Source organism: Asterias rubens, chromosome 12 (assembly GCF_902459465.1).
Source record: "Asterias rubens chromosome 12, eAstRub1.3, whole genome shotgun sequence".
In the NCBI taxonomy this organism is placed as follows: Eukaryota; Metazoa; Echinodermata; class Asteroidea; order Forcipulatida; family Asteriidae; genus Asterias; species Asterias rubens.
Window position 1 is genome coordinate 14,169,049 of NC_047073.1, and position 19,637 is coordinate 14,188,685.

The following is a 19,637-nucleotide window of genomic DNA, read 5'->3' on the forward strand; positions in this document are numbered from 1 at the left end:
TTTTATTGGCATTAGTTTTAGGAGTGTATACCTTAAAAGTGAGCAGGGCACCAGTCAAAACAATGTAAGCGTTACTGAAATTTTGGCTGGCTACAAACAATGCAAGCGATATTACCTACATGTATATTTCCGCTATAAGCTTCATGAAATTGGGCCCTGACGTCATAATCCATTAAAGCACCATTTTGTATCCAGGTTCCAAATAATGTTCCTGGGTTCATTTTCATAGAGCTGCTTAAGCATAAAAAGTAGCAAAGCACACCAAAATTATGCTTACCAGAATAGGGTTACCAGCCAAACCACCATGTTGCATGTACAATTTGTGACTGGTATCCTGCTCATTTCTGCTTAGGAGACAATTGTTAGGCAATGTTTTCTGCTTAAGCAGCTCCATGTTATTGGGCCCTTATCAGTGCCAGCTTCGCTACCATGGGCAGCGCGCCAAATCCATTACTGGTCCGAGTTTGGCCACAAAAACTCGGAAAGTATACATCCTTCCTAGTGAGTGAGGTTACAGTGAACTACTTGGGTCATTAAACTTAATGGATAAGCAGTTAATTTGCCCGGGGCATTCAGCAGTCACACTGGTTTGTGTATGATATTGCTCTATGATCTAATTAAATCCACTGTTTGGGAAAGCAATTACATGTAGATAACAGGTGTAAATTGCCAGATAAAAAGGATGTTTTTTTTAAGCCTCTTTCTTTAATGGAGTATTCCCATAATGCGATACCTCTCGTCAATAACCCCTGGCAGGGATGTGCTAAAAAGCAATGCCAATTGGCTTACCAAAAGTGAATACTTTGCATGCACGCTTGTTAAAAGCTTTCAAGCGCTTGTATGGCACTTTGTAGGACACATAACATGCGCATGTGAAAATGCACGTATTTTTAACACAATTCCATTCTAATGAATCTTGGGTTTAAACAGTCACCCTCAACTGCATACTGCCTGACATATCACAAGATCAAAGATGAATGAGAGGAGACCAGTTGCTCTTTGACTTGATGCCTCTTTTGAGCATTACCATACTTGTGCAGGTAGGTAGAGTGGATCTGCCACAGGCCTGATTATAATGTGCCAGATTCGAGCACATTTTAATGAACCAATTTCAGGGGTTATAACAGAGCAAGGCATGCTAGGAACAAACGGTGCAGATAGATCGATCACCCCCGGAATCGAGGTTGGATCAGTGCATATTAAGACAACCCACGCAGTGATTAGATGCACACCATAGTGTTACATGCAATTTAACCCAAAATGGCTGACCATTATAATACAAACAGAAAGTAGTCGCGTGTGTGAAGTCAGTGTGAAAAAGAACCAACCTTTGAAGGTTCATTTTTCTACTAGGAAGCATTTTGAATCTGTAATGATTGGAATGAACATTAAAAACAAGAACTTTATTCTTTTTCCCATTAAGGGAAAAATACAGATTTGAAAAGAAAAAACTTGTCTAAGATCACAGATTTACATAAAATTACATGGTCTAATGATGATGATAGTAGGATTTAGAGTTTTATTCATTTTGTTTTTGAATCGATGTCATGCAAAACGTGTAATCGGTTTTTCATTATTTTTCTCGTGACCCAGATGGCCAACCGATCTTCAACTTCTCAGATTTGTCAGTTTATGTTCAGTAGATGGTGGATTACATAAGGTGCTTACACTTTCAGCAACTGTTTTGTGAGGGAAAAACCAATTCTGCAATGTTTAAACAGCACTTTCCTCTACGGCGTTTGCATTGTTATTTAGCGATGGGTTATTGGGAGTGGTAGTGGGTGCAGAGTCTTCCGTTGGAACCCCAGTGTCGACTTTGACATCGTGATCATCTGAAAACATGGCCACCCACAATCAGCATTAAAAGATCGGTGATAAGCAGGAAAATAAAATCTTGGGTAGGTGTGTGAGGTTAGTGCCACTAGCTACCGAGTTAGTCTGGTGCCATGTTACATGTAGCTACCTACAGAAACAAGGAAGAAAACTATTGCTAGCAGGCAGTAGAAGATATGTACAAGACTTCAAAATGAGGTATTATTTTTGTTAGTGTTAGGCATTTTGATTATTGGTATGAAACATGAATTATCCATTGGTGGCTGGTCAATTTATCATTCTAAACACTCATTGACTTGCATAGGGCAAACTGAGGTGGCATGCAGCAAGGCAAGCCGAAGAGGCTTGCATTAAACACATTGCCTTGGATCGGACGAGTTGGTCTATAAAAAGCGTTTGTAACAAATGCATATGGTTGGAAAGATGTTTTAAAAGTAGAATACAATGATCCACACAAGTTTGCCTCGAAATTGTGTGGTTTTCCTTTTACTTTGCAAACTACATCGGCCATCTATGGGAGTCAAAAATTTGACTTTTCCATAAATGGCCAACCAGGTTAGTTGACAAGGTAAAAGGAAAAACATGCAAATTCGAGGCATGTTCGTGTGGATCTTTGTATTCTACTTTTACAGCATCTTTCTACCCAGATGCATTTCATAACAAACGGTCACAAATGCATTTCAAAGACCAACTCAACCAATCAACGGCAACGTGTTCCTTTAAGGCAAGCTGAAAGGCATGCACCAACAAGCTGAAGCGACTTGCAGGAAAGTGGCTCACAGTAGTGTTCATAGGTTTTGGAGGGACGTTGGCCGGTCAAACACATCAGATCCATGGAACAGCTCTCCCTGGGTAGCTACACCCATAAATTACATACACGACGAACGTTGCACAAGTTTTCTTTATCCTAATTCATTACAGCAGGGTGAATATTCATGTTTCGGCCTCTGCTGCGATGACGTAAAAACTTGGCAAGTTTACAAAGGCGAATGAATAGACTGTGTGCTCGTGACATACCAAGTAACACAAAGAGTCCCCTCTGTTAAAAACAGTGCAGGACTGACTCAACTCACGTTGGCTGTTTTTGAGCCCTTCGACCGATGAATATTCATGCTGCTGTGATGAATCAGAATAAAGGAAACTTTTGCAACGTTTGTCATGTATGTAAATTGTGGGTGTAGCTACCCAGGGAGAGCTGTTAATTGGCTCTGACGTGGTCGACCGACCCATGTACTTCCAAAACCTATGAACACTAGTAAGACAAGCCGAAGTGGCTTGAAGCATGGAGGTACACCTCCATGCTTGTAGCAACTTCTTTTTGATTAGTAATCAAACTTACAGAAACAAAAATTTCAAAATTTGGTGGAAACAAATATTTTCGTTTGTTTTTGCAGTCAAAGTTGTTATACATGTAGATAGGCCATTATAGATGAAGGGCATGAAATGTGGTGTGGACTGATGAAAATGGGTGTAAGCAAGAAAAAGGGAAGACACATCAACTTAAAGAAAATAAATCTCCTTCTTAAACAAATACAAAAATACAAATATCATGTAAAAGCCTAGTAAAGCTATTTATATCAATATAAAAATAATAATAATTTATCAAAAACTATGATACACATTAATGTACAGTTGAATAAAAATAAGTACCACCTAGTCTGGGTTTCTTTTAGACACCATATGTAGTTTGTCTATTTGATACATACTTATCCATTATTTTCTTTTGTACCTCCCCTAGTTTATCCATTATTTACTTTTGTACCCCCTAGTTTGTCCATTATTTACTTTTGTTCCCGATAGTGTGACCATTATTTATTTAGGGGCACCCCAATCTCGTCCCCATGGTTTACTTTATTTTCAACCATTTACAAAAAGTAAACCCTGGGATGGAAACTCCTTACTTGGACCCTGATTGGAGAACGACTCAAAACAGCCAGCCAGCCAGCCAGCCAAGATGTGAATTACGAAAAGCAGCCAGACTATTTTAATTTGCATACGTATCCAAAAATGTTGGATATGCAAATGATCCAATACCAGGCTGAGAGAGCGGTCAACCTTGTAACCACTCGACACACACTGGGGACAAGGTTGAGGGCACCCAAGTTTATCCATTATTACATTCTGTACCCACTAGTTTATCCAGTATTTATTTTAGTATCCGCCAGTTTATCTATTATTTACTTTAGTACCTCTAGTTTATCCAAACTTACTTTTGGACACGCTTGAGTGGCTATATAAGTAGTCTAGTGCATCAGATTCAAATTCTATCAATCTACAGGGTGTGGGTTCGAATCCTGGTCGTGGCTCTGGGCAAGACATTTTACAATAATTACTTCTCATCACCTAGGAGTAACTAGGTACCTGAGAGGGTAGTTGCGATAGTTCCTAGGTGTATTTGGGTACATGGGAGGGTAGACAGGTTGATGTGAATGATAAGTGCCTAATTGGCTGCCGGTGCTGCATGCTCCGAAAGAGTTGAAATAGTTTCTGGGATGAATGCTTGAGGTCCACTGAGCAGGGCTCAAAGGTTCAGACACTGTCATACAATGAGTTAAAAGTGCCTATTAAATGCCTATTGTTATTATTATTGTGGTATGAATAACGAGAATGAAAGTAAATGATCAGAGGTTTGGTTTTGAAGTTTATCACAAACCCAGTTGAACCCAATTTGAACCCATTTTACACCTATTTGTACCTTACTGAAGTTAGTAGATGTTGGTGCTTCAAAACCCACTTTGAACCCAACTTGAACCCATTTTAAACCCATTACTACCTAACTGGAGTAAGTTGCCCAACCGATCAAAAGTTTGATGCATCAGCCTTGTTTTGAAAGCTCAGGCAACAATGAAAATAAGTAACAACTTAAGACTCGCCCAAACTACAGTTGGGACCAGTCCCAACTTGAGTAATTGGGACTGGTCCCATGTTGAGTTTAATTCTTGGGATGGACAGAGGTATGGCCCAACTAAAGCTGGGTCCAGAGAGCTTCTAATAGTATGCAGGGTGCCAACAACTTTCTCTTCCCAACAATAAGACTGCTCCCAGGAGGCAGGGGGCGAGGGTAAATTCTTTAACGTAAACGTGACGGAGTAACAGATGATTGTTTTTCAAATTTTGCCATGATAATGGGAGACTTTTGAGACACAACGCTCCTTTTTGTGCGGCTCTGAGCGTGCCTCCACATGCTCAGTATTGTGTGCGCAGGTTTGAGCACGCCCATCACTGGCGATAACTAAGAAAAAAGGATCGTTCAAAAGTCTCTCATTACCATGTATCATGTTAGGCCGAGATAAACTCAAGGATATAAAGTGACTTTTAATAGCAGCACATCTCTCTCACTATCGCTATCAAGCAATCCCAACTAGAGTTGGGCCAGTTCAGACAGTTGTTAAGTTGGAACGGAGCACACTCTTGAAGTACACTAAAGATTCAACTACTGTTTTATGAGTGAGTCAAATATATTCAGCTACTGTTTTAAGGTTAGATATCTAATGGCCACTGACAAGTGTGGGTTTAACAGAAAGACCTCTATCACTGTCACTTTCAGATAATCCCAACTATAGTTAGGCCGCCCAACTGAAACACTCAAGTTGGGACTGGTGTACGATCAAACTATAGTTGGGATGATTCTCAAGTTGGGACGAAACATGATAAGGAAGAACAAGAAAGATTTAACTACTGTTTCATGAGTGACTCACTGATATTCAACTACTATTCTATGATATCAAGAAATGAATAGGAATATGACAGTAGATTTATGACTGTTATACAGAAGTGTAGATTTATGACTGTTATACAGAAGTGTAAATACCCTTTTTGCTAGCGTTGTTGTCAGCCGATGGTTCTTTTCTTGCTTTTGGCGTTGGTTGCTTTTCATTGAATGTGTAATAAACATACACTATGCTACCACAGATACTGTCAACACAAAAAACCCGAAGAAACTTCAATAAATGTTAAGTTTGCATCAGTGAAAAAGGATATCCAAATGTGTTGTGAGGGGTCTTGTCAAAGTCAATCCAGGACAGGAATATCTCTAATTGAGTAGTGGTGGTTCTGAAAAGAACCTGTCCTGACATTTTAAACTTATTTATTTTGGCTTTGATAAGAGCCCGTTGGTTTTGATAAGAGCCCGTTTGGCTTTGATAAGAGCCCGTTTGGTTTCTACATTTTGAACATCATAATTTTGAGGGAGTGTTGGCTCTTAAAAAAACCAGGTTTGTTCTTGACATTTTGAACAGTAAACTTTTTGAGGGAGTGTTGGCTCTTAAAAGGACCAGGTTTGTTCTTGACACTTTGAACGGTAAACTTTTTGAGGGAGTGAAGGCTCTTAAAAGAACCAGTTTGTTCTTGACATTTTAACAGTATATTTTTTGAGGGAGTGTTAGCTCTTAAAAGAACCAGATTTGTTCTTGACACTTTGAACAGTATAATTTTTGAGTGAGTGTTGGTTCTTGAAGCCAGTGGACACTATTGGTAATTGTCAAAGACTAGCCTTCACAGTTGGTGTATCTCAACATATGCATAAAATAACAAACCTGTGAAAATTTGAGGTCAATCGGTCATCGAACTTGCGAGATAATAATGAAAGAAAAAACACCCTTGTCACACGAAGTTCTGTGCGTTTAGATGGTTGATTTCAAGACCTCAAGTTCTAAACTTGAGGTCTTGAAATCAAATTCGTGGAAAATTACTTCTTTCTCGAAAACTATGGCACTTCAGAGGGAGCTGTTTCTCACAAGGTTTTATACCATCAACCCCTCCCCATTACTTGTCACCAAGAAAGGTTTTATGCTAATAATTATTTTGAGTAATTACCAATAGTGTCCACTGCCTTTAAAGACAGTGGACACTATTGGTAATTGTCAAAGAGCAGTCGTCTAACTTGGTATATATCAACATATGCATAAAAAAAAACCTGTGAAAATTTGAGCTCGATTGGTCATCGGAGTTGCGAGATAACTATGAAAGAAAAAAACACCCTTGTCACACAAAGGTGTGTGCTTTTAGATGCTTGATTTTGAGACCTCTAATTCTAAACTTGAGGTCTCGAAATCAAATTCTTGGAAAATTACTTCTTTCTCGAAAACTGTGTCACTTCAGAGGGAGCCGTTTCTCACAATGTTTTATACTATCAACCTCTCCCCATTACTCGTACCAAGTGAGGTTTTATGCTGATAATTACTTTGAGTAAATACCAATAGCGTCCACTGCCTTTAAAAGAACCAGTTTGTTCTTGACATTTTGAACAGTATATTTTTTTAGAGAGTGTTGGCTCTTTAAAGAGTCTGTGTGGTGTCGACTTATTTGAACAGTACACTCTGCTCGTCTTCAGGACACAGCCACAATAAGTAGGATTTGCATGGTGGAAGTATAACTAAGTAAGGTTTGCGGTAACACCATCTGAATATCTCTTTTTGAGTAGTGGGCTCTCTGAAATGAACCAGAGGTAAACAAACTCAACGTTTCGATCAGTATGTCATCATCGTCTACACAGATGCACTCACCTAATGTTCAGACCAAAGAAATTCACCACACTGAAGATGTAGTCCCCTCCAAAGTACATCCCGACATACGTAATAATCATATTCTGCCATGAAGAGATAAATACGTCAACTTAACACAAAGTATAAATATTATTCAAATGAATCCATTTTATGTTGGGACAGGCAATCTTTTGGGGTGGTTATTATTATAGAGAGTTCCAAATGAACACCATCTTTACGGGCAAATTGTATTTTGGCTCGCAGGCATGTCAACCAGCGCTCAACCTTTTAGTGCTACTGCGTTGTTTGCTTGACTGTTGTTCCAAATTACCCGTAAAGGTGGCCAGTTTACACTATATTGCAAAATGCCTCTAATTATATAAAAGCACATTAAATCAAAACATAAGATACTTGTCTTCCATTTAAAAATAATAATAATAATAAATCACTCTTGCAAAAGTTTCCTATCTATGTCTTTCTAAAATTTACAAATATCATTTTTATTAATACCTCAAGCTCTCGATATAATCTTTGAATGTAGTGTTTTATTTTGTCAAGCTGCAATTCAGCTGTTTGCTGTGATCGTCCAGTGTCAATTAAACCATTAATCATATTAAATCCAAACAAATAATGCCCCAAAATGTTTCTATAACCATTGACCTTTGACCTTATTACCTTTAAACAGCCAACAATTGTAGTTGTGAGCGCCGAATTGTAGGCAGTGCAAAGCACCACTGAATATATTAATATAAACCTGGAAAGTAAATAAAAAGAGTAATTATTGAACAAATTGGACAAGTAGGAAATTGTACACACACCTCAGGCGGGATTCTCCACCTAATATATTGTGCAATAATAGACTGGTAATAAGGCTCATAAAAATATAAGCCACAAACAAAAATGGATTTCAAAATTTTCATATATTTTATAAAAAATTACATTAATACACAAATCATCATCATCATCATCATAATCATCAGTCGGCTGCACGGCAGGCGGACACAAGCTTTTCCCATTCTCTCCTGTCTTGTGCTTGTCTCTGAATCTCCAGCAGGGAGAGCACAACATCCTGTGACACTAATGTTGCGGTGTATTTTGCATATATAGAGGGCGCTGACGACCTTGTCTGCGCCGCCATGAAATGGGGAGTAGAGAGCATAGGTGATTGCCCTAATATACAACAAGGACAAAGCAACAAAATCTTCCATCGCCCATTAGAAAAAACCCATATGAGAGCTGCCCACACTATGAACCCAGCAAGCCACCTCAACGAAAAAACCATGAACACCGATAACTTACCCAAAGATTGAAGACAAGATGAACTGAAAAATAAAGGACGGGTCGGTCAAGAGTGGGTACTCTCGAACTCTCTCTACATCACCGGAGTAGAAACACATGAGACTAACTGGGATGATCATAAAGGCAGCATTGTAGTACAGAAGACCAAATTTACCTAAATCCTAACCCAAGATGGACAAATAAAATAAAAAGTGACATAAGAAACTATCTAATCTGATTCTTGGTATGAGTGCAGTGGACTTAAGTCACCTATGGTAAGGAAGAGGGGGTATGAGTGCAGAAGACTAAAGTCACCTATGGTAAGGAAGAAGGGGTATGAGTACAGTGGACTAAAGTCACCTTTGGTAAAGGAAGAGGCGGTATGAGTGCAGTGGACTAAAGTCACCTATGGTAAGGAAGAGGCGGTATGAGTGCAGTGGACTAAAGTCACCTATGGTAAGGAAGAGGGGGTATGAGTGCAGTGGACTTAAGTCACCTTTGGTAAAGGAAGAGGGGGTATGAGTGCAGTCGACTTAAGTCACCTATGGTAAGGAAGAGGGGGTATGAGTGCAGTGGATTAAAGTCACCTATGGTAAGGAAGAGGGGGTATGAGTGCAGTGGACTTAAGTCACCTATGGTAAGGAAGAGGGGGTATGAGTGCAGTGGACTTAAGTCACCTATGGTAAGGAAGAGGGGGTTGAGTGCAGTTGACTAAAGTCACCTATGGTAAGGAAGAGGGGGTATGAGTGCAGTGGATTAAAGTCACCTATGGTAAGGAAGAGGGGGTATGAGTACAGTGGACTAAAGTCACCTATGGTTAGGAAGAGGGGGTATGAGTGCAGTGGATTAAAGTCACCTATGGTAAGGAAGAGGGGGTATGAGTGCAGTGGACTTAAGTCACCTATGGTAAGGAAGAGGGGGTATGAGTGCAGTGGACTAAAGTCACCTATGGTAAGGAAGAGGGGGTATGAGTGCAGTGGACTAAAGTCACCTATGGTAAGGATGAGGGGGTATGAGTGCAGTGGACTAGTCACCTATGGTAAGGAAGAGGGGGTATGAGTGCAGTGGACTTAAGTCACCTATGGTAAGGAAGAGGCGGTATGAGTGCAGTGGACTAAAGTCACCTATGGTAAGGAAGAGGGGGTTATGAGTGCAGAAGACTAAAGTCACCTATGGTAAGGAAGAGGGGGTATGAGTGCAGTGGACTTAAGTCACCTATGGTAAGGAAGAGGGGGTTGAGTGCAGTTGACTAAAGTCACCTATGGTAAGGAAGAGGGGGTATGAGTGCAGTCGATTAAAGTCACCTATGGTAAGAAAGAGGGGGTATGAATGCAGTGGATTAAAGTCACCTATGGTAAGGAAGAGGGGGTATGAGTACAGTGGACTAAAGTCACCTATGGTAAGGAAGAGGGGGTATGAGTACAGTGGACTAAAGTCACCTATGGTAAGGATGAGGGGGTATGAGTGCAGTGGACTAAAGTCACATATGGTAAGGAAGAGGGGGTATGAGTGCAGTGGATTAAAGTCACCTATGGTAAGGAAGAGGGGGTATGAGTGCAGTGGATTAAAGTCACCTATGGTAAGGAAGAGGGGGTATGAGTGCAGTGGACTTAAATCACCTATGGTAAGGAAGAGGGGGTATGAGTGCAGTGGACTAAAGTCACGTTAAAGCCATTGGACCCTTTCGGTAAACAGTATTGTCCAAGGCCCACACTTCGTGTATCACAACTTCTATATCAAATAACAAACCTGTGAAAATTTAGGCTCAATCGGTCATCTGAGTCGGGAGAAAATAACGGGAAAACCCACCCTTGTTTCCGCACGTTTCGCCGTGTCATGACATGTGTTTAAAATAAATCGGTAATTCTCGTTAACGAGAATTGATATTGTTTTACTGTTTTCTCAAAAAGTAAAGCATTTCATGGAATAATATTTCAAGAGAAGTATTTCACCACTACCTTCTGTAAACTCTGTAAGTTATTTGTAAATCTGTGAACTTTTTTTTTGTTTTCTGTACCGAAAGGGTCCAATGGCTTTAAGGATGAGGGGGTGTAAGTGCAGTTGACAAAAACAGCAACGACGCATTCTCTCTGCGTCTTGATTGTTATAATTTTTTGTATCGCTGCAGTGTGACTTGACCTTTATGCCTTGGTGCTCTTATAACTTACCTTTGAATTTAATTTTTGTTTAGTATATACTCCGTTGGCTGCTGTGAAGATATCATTCATTACAATGTAGAAGTACCCCAAGCTGTCGAACGCCAAATCATCACTAGCAAGAAAACAAACATCTATCAAGGTCAACATGATTTATTTTTAGTGTATTTAAGTTTAGTGTATTCAGTGCTTTCTAAAGGTGAAAACTTACCGAGGGTCAAATTGAAACTGAAGTTGTCACCCTGAGGTCATTACATTGCGGCGGCCATTTCCGGAGCCCAATCTTTAGCACGACTGAGATAATAACATTGATAGGCAAACTAGACTTAGTAAGGGCCCTCCAGTAATAGGGAGGTTTAGCTGCACGTTCCCACCAGAAAATGTTGTCGTTAAAATCTCACATTTTTAGCATACGTGAAGTTAACATTTTTCACTTCAGGTTCAGTTGTGCGTGCAAACGTCACACGTGAGCATGCAATAAGCCCAAAGTGCCGACGTCACCAAGAAACACCACAGTCTTTTACTGTTCCTGCTCACGTGATTGCCCGCGTAATAGAGAAGCTTAACTTCGCCATTACTGCTCCTGTTCATCTGGACAAGAGAACTCTTGCAACCAACAATTGCTTGCTTACTTGCTTAATAATAATAACAAGTTCTTCCAAAGCCCATTTCACAATAAACTGTATCAATGCACTTTACATTAGTCCCCTGGTCATTGGGCCAATAACATCTCTTTAATATTTCTCAGCTCCCAATGGGAGTAAACAGCCCGGAGCTGCCGTGGCGCTCCGAAGGCTTTTTCATTCACAATATCAACCTCTACCCTTGCAGGTACTTATTTATACTCCTGGGTGAAGAGAAACAATTATAGTAAAGTATCTTGCTCAAGGAAACAAGTGTCACGACCGGGGTTCGACCCAACACTCCGGTGACAAAACTCCTAAGGAGTAAGCACCACCGGGAGCCAAATGAAGGTACTTGCATGTAGATACTCCTTATCATCAAGGAAACTTTCACATGACTTTAATTAAATTTGTCTTCATAATTTTGCAAATTATTCAGTATTACATGGACAAAAACCAATCTATGACCTAGAACAAGGAGAAAACCTGACACACACAGGCCTTATGGTGTGTTCAAAGAATTTGTTATTATTTGTTATTATTATTCAAAAAATGATAAAAAAGGTAATGAAGTGATTGAATAGATTCAACTCACCTAGCTGCTATGAAGGCACCCACTATCATCGTGATGACAACAATTTGTATCTTTAAAGATGCTTTCCGTCTGAATAAAAACAAGAAAGCACATTCATTTTCTCTAGGTATTTCCTTCTTTATTTTACGGAGCATGGGCTCTGGCCAAGCTCCAAATAATATTTATCTGGGAGTGATAGGGACATAGAGAGCTATCTGCGGGTATTGTTTAGTATCTAATCCTTATTTAATTCCAGAAATATTGTCATCTTTAGGACTGATGGAATCTTTGAAAGCTTGTGTCCAGCCTCGGGTTTTGTGACCTTTCACCCGTAATAATACAGGAGATTATTTATATTTTACGGCGTTAAAATATGGATTCTGATTTTTGCTGTGTTCTGGTGAATCCTCGTCCTTAGGATCGACCTCCTTCCCGTGTCTCTACATAACCAGGGACCAATTTCATATATTGGAAAATAATGGATACAAATTGTTCGCAAGGCAAAAATAGGCCGGGAGCCTGTTAAAAACTGTGCATAGGACATGGTGTTTTGGCTGGTAACCCTTTAATATCAGAGAGCAAATTTGTCGGGTGCTCATTTAATTTCTGTTCTTTTAAAAGCAGCTGTATGAAATTGGGCCTACAGATTTGTTGCCTTAACTGTCCAATGTATAGTAATAAACAAGGAAACTGCCTCCCAAAATGGCACATCAGTATTAGGTAACAAAAAACAAGTTCCCCAATGAAAATTCTACACACTCACCTTAATACTACGTATTCAGCAATCATTGTAAATAGTATTGAAAATCTTCTGAGAACAGTAAACATTGGTAAACTGCAAGAGGAAAATATACAAACAAAAAGGTTGAGATTAAAAAGAAAAAATTAAAAATCTTAAAAAAAATACCATGCCTGCAATAACAAAACCATTAAGAAAATCCCTACTACTTATTTTAAGGGAAAAAAAATAACTCAGACAAACAAATTCCTGCAATGCACCTTATTTTTGACTGCGTGAGGGCGCTCTCAAAAGCATTTTTATCGCTTCCAGGGGAACACGCGATTTGTCCTGCAGAGTTTTGATAGGCGTTCACTCACTTTTGTTGCGCCGTAGGTTTAAATTGCTTTTAAGGTGGATTATAAAAACTCATTTAAAAGTCTTATTGTTCGTGCTGGATATGATGTCTGAGTTGGTAATGTGTTCAAGTCTTTGGGTAAGAATGAATATACCCCCGGAAGTGATACAAATACATTTGAGAGCACCCTCACGCGGTCAAAAATACAGCGCAATACAAAGCCATTAAAAAGTTCCTACTTTACAAAATGACTTACTTTAACCTCTTTGTACTGCCGAGCCCAAAACACAAGTTGCCAAGGTAGATCAAGGGTAGGGGCCATACCTGAAAAGAGAACAAAATGTTCAAAGAATCACAAGTGCTTCTTATGAAGTAAGTTCTGGGCCCAATTTCATAGCGCTGCTTAACAGTAAGCAAATTTGCGTGCTTACTGTAGCAGAACAATTTGATAAAGCCATAGCGTATTTCACAGGTTAGCGTGTTTACCGTGGATTTGCATTGTGACATCACTTTGCCTTATGACGTCAATTATTTTTGTGCGGTAAGCACCGGAAGGTTAGCATGCCTTTTCATGCGCTTACGGTTAGCAGTGCTATGAAATGGAAATCGCACAGTAAGCACAAAATCAGCCATTAAGCAGCGCTATGAAATTGGGGCCCGATGGCCATGAATTTTTGGAGTAGTTACCAAAGAAATACCCTCCCTTATAATGAAAAGAATTAATCACTTAAAGCCGTGTGAACTGTTTATTACTGGGGGGTTTTCAGTTACACTTCCGAGTAACAACATCACACCTTACCTCCTTAGGGTGATTCACTTAGAATCCTCACTCACTCTTAACAAAATCCAAAGACACAAAGAAATGATGTTCTCATGTTGAACTTTGAGTTTGGAAATACAATCCGTTGAGTATCAAAACATACTAACCCATAACACAAATGAGATCAATCTTCCCTTAGTGCTCGGCCAAATGAAAATAATTGTGACCCACTCTGTGAAAATGAGTCACATGTCGCCCAGTAAAATATTAAGTTATGGACAGTTTAATGTGGAAAATGTAAAAAAAAAAAAAAACTGTTTTTCTTTTTAAGATCTTTAGCTGATGGTTAACCTTTAGAACACTTACTTTTAGGCAATAAAGCTATGAATACAACAATTTTGTGATCATACTTATGTCTAATTTGTATCCTTTTGCAAACAATGGTAGTTCAAAATATCATTTTACTTGTAATTCGTTTTTCACAAAAAATGGTGTAGTGGCTAATTTCAAACTGGAGTAACTCAGCAACGCGATACACCCCAAAGCTTAGACACATACCAAATTACTGCTGCTGATGTGTTCTTTCCAGCCAGGCATATAACTCAATTCCTGAAATTGCCTACATCTGACTCATTTTCACAGAGCGGGTCACAATTAATAAGTTAAAACTCTGTGGAAAGCTCTTTGTTATGAATATTCTTGTCTTGTAAAATAAATTCTGGTCCAGTAAACATTTTGGGCTACAAACCCTGCGGTCTTAAGGAACTTTACGCTAAATTTGAGCCCTGCATTAGGTAACTCAACAGAATCAAACGACCCTTTTGTTTCAGCTTTTAAAAGGAGCTCTATATAACAGGCCCGATACGTCACGGAGGCCAACCTCCACGCCCCCTGGTCACTGCCTTGGTGCCCTTGAAATGCTAGAGTAGAAATTTACAATTTCCTAATAGAGTGCCCTTTACCAAGTAGGAAATGCCTTGTTGCACTTGCCCTTTCAAAAACGAAGTTTAGGCCCACATGCCTGATATAAGAAATATTGATTGTACCTTCCCAAAGACATTTCTGCTCCAGCCAGGGTAAGTGATGAGTCCGAGTTGCTTGGCAACAGACAAGACAATCAGTGTAGCAACCATCTATTAAAAAAATAACAAATTACATATAATAACTAGTCTATCTCGTCTGCTTGTTTATTGTTGACACTACTGTCGTATATTGGTTTGTGTAAATAAAATTATCAAGAAAGATACAATAAAAGTCATTGAAAGTTACAGCTGAAAACAGTGTGTACTTGCTGGGAAATCACATCCACTTTATTGGAAAATTTAATTTGATATTGGAGCTCCCCATTAAAGGCAGTGGACACTATTGGTAACACTCAAAATAGTTATTAGCATAAAACCTTACTTGGCAATGGGTAATGGGGAGAGGTTGGTACATCTAGTATAAAACATTGTGAGAAACCGCTCCATCTGAAGTAATTTTCCACAAATTTGATTTCAAGACCTCAGATTTGGAACTTGAGGTCTCAAAATCAAGCATCTGAAAGCACACAATTTCATGAGACAAGGGTTTCTTTTGTTTCGCTATTATCTCGCAGCTTCGATGAGCGATGGAGCTCAAATGTTCACAGGTTTGTTATGTTATGCATATGTTGAGGTACATCAAGTGAGAAGACTGGTCTTTGACAATTACCAATAGTGTTCAATATCTTTAAATCAAATGTTAAATTTCCTATTTATCCACCTCATGGTAAATAAATCTGTCAATCACAAATGATCATCTTCCTGTTCAAGAGGGAAACAAACATTTGCAGTTTACAGGAATTGTCAATTAGGAACTAGGCACTCGTCCAAATGTTAAATGTTTTCTTTCATGCAAGTTTGCACCAATTAAGTTGAAAAGCCATAATATTGAGCATTTTGCATTGTATGCTATAGAAGTTTATTTAGTGGGGTTGCACCCCTATTTACCATGTAAAACCCTTGTTTACAAAATAGGTTATTTTGTACGTATACATAAAATGTCAATAATGTGCAAAAAAATAATACATACCTGTCCAAGTCCAAGAAACTGGAAGGAGGGAAATCTGAGAGTGAACGAAAAAGAGAGGAGGAAAATGGTGAATCCACATTTTAATGTAAACTCATCAGGGATATAAGAAGACAAAAATAGGGGAAAAAATAACAATAGTTAAAAATCCTCCTGACCTGCAGAAATTGAAAAGGAACCCTGCTTCAAAAACTAATTTTTCATACATCTAAAAAATAATAGCTTTATACTAGCACTTTGAACACTGATTCATAAATACCCAAGACAGTTTATCCATTCTGATTGGTCGAGAGGGCATCACGAGGTGTTGTTTGAACGGATGATATAACACCAGTAAAAAGTGTTATAACATGGGCGTGACTATAAAGGCTCCCCTGTGAGCCTTATAGGGGTCTCATATTTAGGGCCTTTTTAACGCTATTCGTTTTTCAAATCAGCGTTGATGGGTGAAAGTTTTACGAACGTTAGCCAGCCAAAACTGAAGTTTCCTGTGTACTGTACACCTAAAGCTTTCCCCAACCTACTCACCATACATTCATAATGCTTGCATTTCCTTTTTGCTGAGTGAAATTTAAAAACATCGCCAAAAAATACAACTTTCTGCTCGGTACTCACTGGTGCTGCAGTGTGTGCGCGCCATTATGAGTGAACAGCGTGCAATGCAAACGGACATGCGATAACGTAACCCTCCTCCCAACACCCCTTTTACAGAATGGTTTAGCCCAACAACAAAATAATGCGTTTGCAAAGCGATGCGACAGGTTCAAAATATGAACCTGGGAATTCGCCCCCGGATCTGGTAAGTTTTTGTCCATTTTTCTCCGAAATATTTCCTAAATGGTGTTTTGAGGGGTCCTACTACTTGCCGTCAACTCGCCGTCAACTCACTTGCGCCGTCAACTCGCCGTCAACTCCTCCAATATACATTTAAAATCCACAAAAGAAGCATAGAACTGTAAAGTATCAGCTCAAAGAGAATTTGCGTAATTTTTAGGTCATATTTCGGAATAAAAATTGAGTTTTTTTCTCGTGAAACCGTCGGCCGCCATCTTGCTTTTTCACATTGATTAGTCTTGGCCCAAGATGTCAATGATTGGTACTTTTTTTTTTATCAACACAAAGTCGTTTTTGTGAATGAATTTTTACCGAAAACCATGAGAAATATGTAGTTTAGCCCAGACTTAATACTTCCGTGCCCCTTTTATAGATTTTTCATGTAAATTTAATGAGTTGTCGGCACGAAAATGAGTTGACGGCGAGTTGACGGCAAGTCGGCGAGTTGACGGCAAGTAGTAGGACCGGTTTTGAGTATTATGGCAGGCTGCATGCATTAGACCATCATAGAGCAAGGTGTTGCGGATTAAGTTCGTAGGCCTACTCTCAGAATTTGTGTCATGATTTTTGAAAGTGGTAAAAATGGGGCAAATCTGGTGACTAGCTGTCGAAATTGTACGTGTTGGACCAGATCAACCGTTTCCGCTCGAAACAAACTCGAAACTCTTCGGCCTGGCAGCCGTCGGGAGGAGGGTTACGTTACTTATCGCAACTAGAATTGAACTTGAAGTCAACACCCCACCCACAATTACAAGCGGGGGGGGGGGGGGGTATCGTCGCAACCCGCAATCCAATCAATAATGGAGATTGGCGTCCACGTCGGCGGTGAACCAAAGTTAATTCGAGCATGAAACCTTATATCACTAACTTGTAATTCGTCAGAATGTTTTTATTTATCATGACGATGGAGAATGAAGTGACACCGTAGAAAACTGCAGCAGCTATACGAGAAAGCCGGGTTGTCGGCTCACCACCATCCGCAGTCCCACTGTCCGCCGCCATGTTGTTAACGTGTCACTGTGTGTACTTTGTCAACCATCCAAACAAACAATGTGTTAAACCAACGGGGACGAGCGAATACTTTTCATTCTGGTGACGAGCGTGATATAGACGTTTTTCGAGTCGTCTGCTACAGCGGCAGATCATGATGAACCAAAACCGGGCAACCCATTTTGCGTTTTCTCTGGTGTTGTAAAATAAACAGCACAAAGCTCGGCATCAACATGGTTGTTAAAAGGCGCTGGACACTATTGGTAATTACTCAAAATAATTGTTAGCATACAAAATTACTTGGTAACGAGTAATGGATGATAAAAAGATGTTTCTCCTAAGACAATTTCTGGATTGCTGTTTAACGCCCGCAGTTTATGCAGTAAACAACAAGATTTTCGATCGTTCTTGGCACTCAACCCCATGGACATTGTGTTTGTCACTGAGACATGGATGTCACCCAGTCACACTGACACTATTTCTTCTTGCATATCCGGTTACACAAGTATTCGGCGTGATCGAGACAGTCGAGGCGGTGGCATTATGATAACAGTCAATGATCAATTACAACCAGTCCACCTTGATCAGTTTGACCCTATGGACATTGAACTTACTTGGGTGTCCTTGACTTTTAAGAATTCCAAATGGCTGGTTGGTCTTCTCTACAGACCTCCTAACTCAGACATCGCATTTTTTGACAAGCTGCAGAATGCATGTGATTCAGTTCAACCTCATCTTCATAACTACGAAGGTGTTATTCTACTTGGAGATTTCAATATAAATTGGCAGCATGATTCTGCATCTACTGCGCATCTTCAAGAAATCGCTAACTCTCTAGAACTCACACAGATAGTTAACGATGTAACGCGACCTTCAAACAATTCGTCCTCATCAGGGTCCACAATTGACCTCATATTTACAAATCGACCAGAATTGTCCTCATCAGGGTCCACAATTGACCTCATATTTACAAATCGACCAGAAAAGTTTGCCCAAGTGGAGTCCTTTGCAAATCCAGTCAGCAGTGACCACCATGCTGTACACTTTACATTCAGTGCACACAAAGCCCCTCCACCACCAGCAGTCGTCCGATCATATCTTCAATACAGGAAAGCTGACATGACTCATTTGGAAACTCTTCTACACCTTGCACCATGGTCGGCCTTCATGGATGATGCTGATCCCAATGCATCGTGGGAAGGCTTTCTGGATATCCTGCATGCTGCCATTCGTGACAGCATACCAACTAAACAGCGCTGTCGTAATAAAGCCTCTCCATGGATAACCCATGAACTGAAAAAGCTGATTCACCTCAAGCACAAACTGTTCTCAAAAGCCAAACACTCCGGCTCCAGTTTGGCATGGCTCCATTACAAACAAATACGCAATAAAGTGAAATATTCAACAAAATCAGCCTACTGGAAGTATGTCAACGGTCTTTTTGCAAAAAAAGACAACAAGCGCAGCTTTTGGTGTTTTGTCAGAGACCAGCGAAAATCTAAATGTCCACCAACCTTTCAACATGCTGACCAACTTCTTCACAAGCCTAGTGCCATCGCTCAGGCATTCAACGATTTTTTTACTTCAGTTCATTCTCCTCCAGGATCTTGCCCATCAATGCCTCCATCCTGTACCTTACCGATTCCTGAACTACCGCCAATTCAAATTGAACTCGGATGGCTGACAAAGTCGCTGCAAAATCTCAACCCTCTCAAGGCACCTGGGCCTGATGGGATTTCACCAACAGTTTTGCGTTCAACTGCCTCCTCAATCGCCCCACCGCTATTACGTGTGATGAATTTGTCGCTCTTACACGGCTCCCTACCCTTGGACTGGAAATTATCTAATATCACCCCTGTGTTTAAATCTGCCAACCGAACCGACATCAAAAACTATCGTCAAATTGCTTTAACCTCCATTGTCTGCAAAATCCTTGAAAGAGCAGTCGCTAACAATATCAATGAACATATTTCTTCTAACT

The 19,637-nt window shown here is 39.8% G+C and overlaps 1 protein-coding gene across 1 annotated transcript; it reads right to left on the reverse strand.

Annotated features, from left to right (window-relative positions):
• Positions 1–1,621: 1,621 nt before the first annotated feature.
• Positions 1,622–17,668, reverse strand: LOC117297783 (UDP-N-acetylglucosamine/UDP-glucose/GDP-mannose transporter-like). Its single transcript, XM_033780932.1, has 12 exons — positions 17,535–17,668; positions 15,836–15,869; positions 14,830–14,916; positions 13,280–13,347; positions 12,711–12,782; positions 11,969–12,037; positions 10,763–10,865; positions 8,616–8,776; positions 7,992–8,070; positions 7,338–7,420; positions 5,645–5,748; positions 1,622–1,963 (listed from the first exon to the last, which is right to left on the reverse strand). The coding sequence occupies exons 1-12, from the start codon at positions 17,666–17,668 to the stop codon at positions 1,950–1,952; spliced, it is 1,008 nt and encodes a 335-aa protein (XP_033636823.1). The 3' UTR covers positions 1,622–1,949.
• Positions 17,669–19,637: the final 1,969 nt, after the last annotated feature.